The following is a 9,833-nucleotide window of genomic DNA, read 5'->3' on the forward strand; positions in this document are numbered from 1 at the left end:
TGTGTGTGTGTGTGTGTGTGTGTGTGTGTGTGTGTGTGTGTGTGTGTGTGTTTGTGTGTGTGTGTCCTCACATCAGAAAAGAGTACTCGATGCATTGTGCAGGGTTAATTATTTGCAGATGAGCAACTGTTAATTTAAACGTCCATTACTTGGAACTGGTAGCATTGAGATGAATTTAAAAAGAGATGCGGTCAACTAATTCAAAGGGTATATCAATCATCATCTGCATTCCTTTAGATCAACGATCAGGGTAAACTTCGCTTGCCTCTGCCGTCTTATCTGGAAGTCCAAGGATTCAACCACCCTACTCTAATTGAAAACATAATCAACAGAGCTCTCCACGTATTCTAATTGATTGCACAACTGCAGGTCTTGCCTGTTTAAGAAGCTGTCCGTACTGAAAATCCTTCAACAGAAAGTCCCAGGTACCTTTCTGTAGCTGACACAGAAGAACATTTTTTTCCTAAGACATTTTCAACTGATTCGAAAAATAACGTCAGATGACTACTGTACAGGGAATTAACAAGGAGTAAACTTCCTTGTTATCGAAAATTAATCTTGGCTTGGTTGCTTCCCCTACATCCTAGCAATGCTCTCTTTGATCTCACATCAGCGGTCTGTAAGAATTTCTACCTTGTCACGACTTGCTTCCACCAATGAAAACCAGCCGTATCAGTGACAAATAAGAACCTAACTTTAAAGTCGCAAATTGCTAATCTGGTATATTATAGAGATATGTATCTAGATAGCTTTTAAAATGTCTGGACAAGAGATTTGATTATGTTTAGTAATCCTTTTGAAAAGCACTTATACAACTGATGAGAGTCCTTAAATTCCCAGCTGTTGCCGTATATTTTTATGTGGTATATATTTTCTAAAGAAAGAAGCGTTGGGAACTGATTGTACCACTGATTCCTCTTGTTTTAGTCTCTTGTATTCAAAAACTTATAACGATTTTTTTCGAGAATCATCCACGTATACCCGATGGTTTGTCATTCTTTCTCGCGTTCCAGAGGATCAAGACGTAACGCACAGAGGCACTCCCAGTAGTTAAGATGTCCGTTTATTTATTTTGGCGGTGTCTATTCTTTGCAAACATTCCAATTGGCTAGACCATAGTTGTTAGCAAGGTTGCAGAATTGGCCAATTTTTTTTTTTTTATATTTCAGAATTTGGACCTATTTTGATGAATTTCATGAAATTTGATAGATATTTCTCATTTACTTGTTGTACGGCTAATAAGAAATTTCCAGTTTTTTGGTATCTTTTAGTAAAATTTGATCATGTGACGGCATTTATGTCCCAAAGTTTGAATCTGCTTTATTAAGTGGTCAATGCGCAGACAAAATAACTTCATAGTTAAAATAAACAATTCTTCTTGAGTTTCTAAGTTGTGAATCGAGTCTTCATTCGCTTTAAATTTGTGTTTTGCTTAAACATTATGGTTTTATTAACTTCCCATTTAACCTAACCCAGAGATGGCCGAGAAAAAGATTAATAAGAACAGTGATTTAAAAGAAATTCCAAATAAGACAGTAAGACTGTATATACCTAGTTTTTTAAAAAAATGATAAGCCAGTTGCTACAAAAGTAGTTTAATAATCCCAGTGGTAGCTGAAGTTTGAAAAAATATATTTTGTGAACTATGTAGATATGGCTTATCTGGGAGGAGTGTTATAAATATTTGACTAACGTCTTGACAGAGAGAAACGTTTAAGAAAGATTACAGCAAGTAGTCAGACTTTTAAAGTAACTTATATCTTACGGCCTTCTCTTTCGTGTAGCATGTCTCATGTGGCTTCCATTAAATTGAAGATAAGTATGTTTCATTTCATAAGTAGATCTTCTTTCCGGTTTTCTAATACATGCCCACATTCTAAAATTGCTTATATGCGATAACAAAAGCAACAGCTATTATTTGTAATATCATTGATGAAAAACACTACAAAATATCAAATTTTGTATTAGTCAATGATGAAAGTGCAGATGTAGCTTCTTAAAAAGAAAATCAATGTATTCTAATAGTTAGATTTTAAAATAGCCTCTGACCAAAACACAGATGACAAGTTTGTAGCAGTTGGAAACCAATTGCTGTTGCTGCCCAAGAATTTCAAGACACTATCGTTTAAACAGCATGACACCCAAATTAAAAATCTGACAGAATATACAAGATAATGCATGTCTAATTTAGGAGACAATATATATATATATATTGGATTCCAACTGCGTTCCAGTTTAGATAAAATGACCTAATCAGCTTTTGCTGTTATAACTGCTTTGAGGAAAAAGAAAATAGAATGAGAAAGGAAGATTAATACTTAGACAAGTAGTTTTATGTTCGTGCATATACATACAGACGGGTGGTTGAATACCAACTAACCGAGAGAAAAAACAACTGCAATATCTATAATAACCAACCAACGAATCGCACCGGCGACAATTCAAGCAATAACACTAACACACCCAGAAATAGTAATAATAATGGGATAACCATGACCACGAATATACTGAATAGAACCAATTCATCTAGTGCTCGCTGCACACAAAAAAAAACAAAAAAAAAGCAACCAATTATGCTCATGCAGATACAGATTCAAATGTTCCTTGGACAATCAATGCATGACCAGAAATGTCATGTCCTGTTTTCCATTTTTATCTCTCATTGTTTACGTATTTCATGTTATTTGCATAGTTGGTGACGTCTTTTGTTTTTTTTTCTTTCTCCGTTTTTCCCTTCTTTGGACTTTCCTTGTTTCCGACGAAGAACTCCGCTCGAAACGTCAAATTCTCTTTCTTTCCTTTCCAGAGCGTCGTCTAGTAACACAATCTGTATCACGTCCTCACGTTGTTGTTTCTTGTTGTTGTTTTTTTGTCTTTTTCCTTTTTTTAACTTGTATATATATATATTATGATTATTATTATTATTTTTATTATTATTATCATTATTATTATTATATAATATAAATAATACATATTTATATACATACATACATACATACATACATATATATATATATATATATATATATATATATATATATATATATATATATATATGCATATATGGATACAGGACGTCACCAACTGGGTAAACAACATGAAGTACGAAAACAAATGAGTTAAATACGCAAACAACGAGAGGAAAAAATGGAAAACAGGATAAGTAAACACAGAGAACGACCTTTCATCAGTTGTCGGCTGTCTATCTACTCCTCATTTCTAGCAGTCAACAACAGTATGAGACCTCAAAGACAGTTGCTCCCATAAATTCCAAAATAAAATTTTGGATTTATGGAGGGTCAAAGTTCGGAACAAAAACAGGGGAGTGGAGACATACAAGGAAACCGAACGAATACAAACATGGAGCGTCGTTAGACCAGAACGGGTGGAAAACAGTGAACGCTGGGGAAAATATATTCGTTGAAAAGAGAAAAGATAGAAGAGAAAGAGAGAAAATGTCCAGTCCTTAGAACGTCGTGTAAAAAAAGATAGTCATGTGAGGAAAAGAAAGATGAACGATGGTCATGTGTGAGCAACGAGAGATAAAAAGAGAAAGAGCGGGCAAGAGGGCTTCCCCCATCTTTCTGTAATTCGCTTTTTCTCCCCTTCACCGTTTTCTATCTGTCTCTTCCCCACACATATAATGTGTGGAATAAGCACAAGAAGAGGAGATACGTGGAACAGAGAATCGCTAGAAGCCACAGGGTGTGTGGCGAAAGAACTTTCACAAAGAAACTAAAATAATAATAGTAAAGCTGAAGTGAAGGCCAAATATACAGTGCATGTGTTTGATTGGCAAAATATGACCATCTCCAAGTATAGCAATATACTTGGGGATATCGATCCCCGTATATATCCATCCCCGTCGTATATCCGTATATATATGTGTGTGTGTGTGTGTGTGTGTGTGTTTGCCCCCCCCCCACCTAGCATTGCTTGACAGCCGATGCTGGTGTGTTTATGTCCCCGTCACTTAGCGGTTCGGCAAAAGAGACCGATAGAATAAGTACTAGGCTTATAAAGAATAAGTCCCGAGGTCGATTTGCTCGACTAAAGGCGGTGCTAATGGCCGCAGTCAAATGCCTGAAACAAGTAAAAGAGTAAAAGAGTAATATAGATAGATAGATAGATCGATAGATAGATAGATAGATAGATAGATAGATAGATAGATAGATAGATAGATAGATAGATAGATAGATAGATAGATAGATAGATATAGGCAAGCTGGCAGAAACGTTAGCACGTAGGGCGAAATGCTTAGCGGTATTTCGTCTGCCGCTACGTTCTGAGTTCAAATTTCGCCGAGGTCGACTTTGCCTTTCATCCTTTCGGGGTCGATAAATAAAGTACCAGTTACGCACTGAGGTCGATGTAATCGACTTAATCCGTTTGTCTGTCCTTGTTTGTCCCCTCTATGTTTAGCCCCTTGTGGGCAATAAAGAAATATATATATATATATATCTTTTAAATTCGTTTATGTTAACGTTAGGGATATCCGAATAAAGCTCCTATTTCATTATGCCATCTACCGTCTAATGTTATTGACTAGTGAGTCAGTTTTTCGGTGTTGCGTCATGGTTATACCGATATAATGTAGGATAAATATTATAATAATAATAATAAGCCTAGGATGGAATTTATAAATATTTAATACATCGCTACGCGCGTTTCCACAAATCACATGGTTTTTAACATCAGAATCCGTATCCTTGGAATTAGTACAGTATAGTCCATATTATCCGTAGGTATCTGGTTGATCATCATCATTAATTCATTTCATTAGGCGATACTGTATTAGTGGATAAATCCCTTCGCGCGAGTATAAAGGCTAATCATAACTATATTGGCCTTCATACTGGCAAGAAGTGATAAACATCCGTCTGTGATTCATCCACTAATGCAGTATTGCCTGATGAAATGAATCAATGATGATGATCAACTAGATGCCCACAGATAATATGGACTATACTGTACTAATCCCAAGGATGCGGACTCATGTGATTTATGGAAACGCGCGTAGCGATGTATTAAATGTTTATAAATTCCATCTTAGAATTGTTATTATTATTACAGAGGTCGTCTGTCCCGTCTCGGACAAAACCGAGGCTTCAAATCCCTGTGTCGCTGCATCGCCGCTGCGACGAGCACACTCCTCTACAAGTGCAGGAGTGGCTGTGTGGTGAGAAGCTTGCTTCCCAACCACACGGTTCCACGTTCAGTACCACTGCATGGCACCTTAGACAAGTGTCTACTCTAGCCTCAGGCCGACCAAAGACTTGTGAGTGGATTTGGTAGACGGAGACTGAAAAAAACCCATCGTAGATAGATAGATAGATGTTGGTGTGTTTACGTCTCCGTAACCTAACAGTGCAGCAAAAGAGAACAATGGAATAAGTACTAAGCTTACAAAGAATAAATCTTGGGGTCGATTTGTTCGACTATAGGCGGTGCTCTAGCGTGGCCGCATTTATATATATATATATATATATATATATAATTATATATGAATAATTGTTTTAGCTTGTGCATGCCATGTGGGCACAGCCCGAAGATTGCATGAAAGCACCAGACGTGTTATAAAATACTGTGTGTCGTTTTCATTGTATAAAACTATTAAGTAGCTCATAAAAATATATACTGTTTACTAAACAATATTTATCTCTCACCAGATGGAGTACTTTTTTGTTGATCTTACCTTCACGGAACCAATTATGTTAATATCTGTAGGTCATTCAAAATTTCATCCGCGTCGAACTGGACTATCTCGGAAAAAAAGAAGTTATTCAGGTGGTTTTTGACTACTACTAAATCATTAAGTGAATTTCCATTCAAGGATTTTTGCAGGGACCTCAACAGATGAAAGTCAGATGGTGCAATGCTGGAAGAGAATGATAAATTTAGTAAGAGATCCCACCCAAGGTTATGCAACCTTGTGCAGGTGACCGAAGACAAAGATCTAGAGTATCCTCTGCTAAATTTTTTCATTCAATTTTTTTCTCGCAAGCGACAATAGAAATCCGTATTGGTGACATGATTGTTTAGAAGTGGTGCCTTACAGGGGAGATAACTCTCACATTTACCTCTATAAGGGAGATAATTCCGATTGTCTTCGCATACGACGAATTTTTTTCTGTGTATAAATATAACCACACTAAACCATTGCAAATTGGCACCGATCGGTTATCGATTAAAAATGACCACAGTATTTTACTGGTGCTTTATTTTATCGACTTCGAAAGGTTAAAAGATAAAGTCGACCTTGATGAGATTCGAACGTAAAAAACCTGAACAAATCCTGTAAGATATTTTGTTTTTTCCGCCTCCCTGAAGATTCTGTCAACCTTACGCCTAATGTGTTTCAACCTCGCTTTATTTTATTTGTTTGAGAATTCCAAACCTTCCTTCTTTTAAATATACAATTAAATAAATATACAAATAAACATGCATAATAAACAAAACAAATAAATACGAAGAAGTACGTTTTGAAAATATTCTTTTGTTGATATTAACATCTAATATCAGAAATTTTATCTGCATAATGGACTGTTATACAGTCATTTATCCAGCTAGAAATAGTAGTCAAATGTTCTTATAAATCACAGCAGGATCGTCACGGTTGGAAAACCTTTGATTATAAATCCCATTTGATTAGAGCTGATCAGAGGCTATATAACATCAACAACAGATGGACTTTCTTATATTGCAACTGCTTGCTACTCTCTCTTATTCCTCAAATGTAATTTGTATCAATATTAGGGGCAAGCATAGTTGTGTGGTAATAAGCTTGCTTCCCAACCACATGATGCTAGGTTCAGTCCCACTGTGTGACACCTTGAGCAAGTGTCTTCGACTATAGCCTCAAGCGACCAAAGCTGCGTGAGTGGATTTGGTAGGCAGAAACTGAAAGCAGTCGTTGATCTGGCAGAAACGTTAGCACGCCGGGCGAAATGCTTAGCAGTATTTCGTCTGCCGCTACGTTCTGAGTTCAAATTCCGCCAAGGTCGACTTTGTCTTTCATCCTTTCGGGGTCGATTAAATAAGTACCAGTTACGCACTGGGGTCGATATAATCGACTTAATCCGTCTATCTGTCTTTGTTTGTCCCCTCTGTGTGGCCCCTTGTGGGCAGTTGTGTTGTTGGCACTCCGTCGCTTACGATGTCTAGGGTTCCAGTTGATCCGATCAATGGAACAGCTTGCTAGTGAAATTAACGTGCAAGTGGCTGAACACTCCATAAACACATGTACCCTTAAGAGTGAGAGAAAGTTGTGGTGAAAGAGTACAGCAGGGTTCGCCACCATCCCTGCCGGAGCCGCTGCCCTAACCACTGGGCCACTGCATTTCCACTTGTGGGCAGTAAAGAAATAAGAAACTGAAAGAAGTCTATCACAGACAGACAGGCGTGTGTGTTCTTGTGTCCCTGTTGTCCCCAACTCCCTATTGACAACCAGTGCTGGTGAGTTTATGCCCCATTACTTAGTGGTTCAGCAATAAAACTGATAGAATAAGTACCAGGCTTTTAAAAATAAGTACTGGAGTCAATTCATTCAACTAAAAATTTTTCAAAGCAGTGCCCCAGCATGGCCACAGTCTAATGACTGCAACAAGTAAAAGATTAAAGATAAAAGATTAAAGATAAAAGATTAAAGATAAAAGATTAAAGATAAAAGATTAGTGTAATGTTGTTTTTTTAAGTTGCACTTTGGGTGTTTTGATATTGTTAGAAAGAATCTACTTAGAAAGTTCAAGACTTCAAAGATTGTTCCAAAAGACAGGATAAAATTCTTTCTACAATAAGCAGAAGGCCTGAAACTTGTGGGGAGAGGTTTAGTTGATAACATTGACCCACGTGTTAAACTGGTACTTATTTCATTAACACTGAAAGGATGAAAAGTAAAGTCAACCTCAAATTATCAAAACAGGCCATATTGAGTCATATATCCCATGGCAATATTCTTGCTAAATCACAAACTGTCCCTCAAGTCATCATATTAAACCACAGGTGAAAAAAAGATGAGAAATGCATAAACTTCTAGGCATAGACATGGATTGAAAGCTAAATGGCATGATAAACTAGTTAGTTCAAGTGCCCAGACTTCAACATTTGGGAACATATTCCTTTTGTGGCACAAGCTACAGCTCAGGCCCAGTTCGATCACATATACATAAGACGCACAATTTAACCTGTTCTCTTAAGTCAATAAAAGGTTGCATAGAATCTCCTGCAATAGTTTCTTTATGTACTTCATTTAGTTACATCATCATCACCATTGTTTTAACATTCACTTTTCCATGCTTGCGTGACTCAGATGTATTTTATTGAAGCAGATTTTCTATAGCCAGATACCCTTCCTGTTACCAAACCTCGTGTGTTTCTAAGCAAGGTAATATTTCCCCCTTGGCCGGACGTTTTTGCAAAACATTATAAACGAATGACACTGCTTGTATGACAGGAACGCTCATTTATGACAATTATGTTAAGTGTAAACATGAAAACACACACACACACACATGTATGGAATAGGCTTCTTTCAGTTTTCATCAACCAAATCCACAAGGCTCATGAGGCTATAGTGGAAGACACCTGTCCAAAGGCCCTCACAGGAGGACAGAATCCAAAACCTTGTGGCTAGGAAGCAAAGTTCTTGATAGCCATACCTCTTATACATCCTATGATATTTTAGAGATTCGAGAATACTCTATTCATCTGTTTTTCAGATACACAAAGGTGTGAATTCTGCAAATCATTAAAACATCTCTCATATCAAACCAGAAAAGGAGCCTCTGTATGGCTGCACAATGTGCTAGAAATAGCAGCCAAATTCTTTTACATTGCAAATTGCTGTCTTGGAAAAGGAATAATGCAATACATTTAATGTAGCCTTAAATATACCAAAAAGATGAGATAGTCACAGTTGGAATGCTCTTAATCATGGCGAAACACCAACAACAACATTTACAAATAGGGGCACAGGTATGGCTGTGTTGTAAGCTTGCTTCCCAACCATGGTTCCAGGTCCCAAGTTCAGTCCTCCTGTGTGGAACCTTGGGCAAATGTTTTCTACTATAGCCTCAAGCTGACCAAAACCGTGTGAGGGGATTTGGTAGACAGAAACTGAAAGAAGCCTGTCATATGTGTGTGTGTGTGTGTGATTGTGTGTTTGTGTTTATCCCCTGCTCGATAACTGGTGTTAGTATGTTTACATCCCTGTCACTTAGCACTTCAACAAAAGAGACCAACAGAATAAGAATCAGGCTTCAAAAATAAGAAAGTACCGGGCTCAATTCATTTAGCTAAAACTTCTTCAAGGCAGTGCCCCAGCATGGTCACAGTTAAATGAGTGAAACAAGTAAAAAGATTAAACATTTTTTAAATGATCCATTAAAAAATAAAACTGAACACCAATACAGGTTGATTTAATTTTATTTACTTATATATAATCAATAATTAATAATCAATATGACAAACAGACAGACGGAAGAAGAGAGAAAAACAACATTTTTGGAAGTTTGATACCATAAGTGTCTCTAGTTGTAGAATCCTGAGTAGAAGCAAACATCAAGGAAGGCAACGTATAAAAAGTTGAAAAAAAAATTTATATATATATATATAATGTATATATATATAATGTATATATATAGAAATATATATATAAATATATAATGTATATATATATATATATAAATATATATATATATATATAAATATATAATGTATATATATATATATAAATATATAATGTATATATATATATATAAATATATAATGTATATATATATATATAAATATATAATGTATATATATATATATATATAAATATATAATGTATATAT

General features: G+C 36.1%; 1 protein-coding gene across 1 annotated transcript in view; it reads right to left on the reverse strand.

Moving 5' to 3' along the window:
* The window catches only part of LOC106872509 (sperm-associated antigen 1), a 61,845-nt gene that overhangs the window by 1,034 nt on the left and 50,978 nt on the right, over positions 1-9,833 (reverse strand). The window contains exon 22 of the mRNA XM_052970919.1: positions 2,423-2,536. Within this exon, the coding sequence (XP_052826879.1) occupies positions 2,423-2,536 (114 nt within the window). The remainder of the gene's footprint in view (positions 1-2,422; positions 2,537-9,833) is intronic.

Source organism: Octopus bimaculoides, chromosome 9, assembly GCF_001194135.2.
Source record: "Octopus bimaculoides isolate UCB-OBI-ISO-001 chromosome 9, ASM119413v2, whole genome shotgun sequence".
In the NCBI taxonomy this organism is placed as follows: Eukaryota; Metazoa; Mollusca; class Cephalopoda; order Octopoda; family Octopodidae; genus Octopus; species Octopus bimaculoides.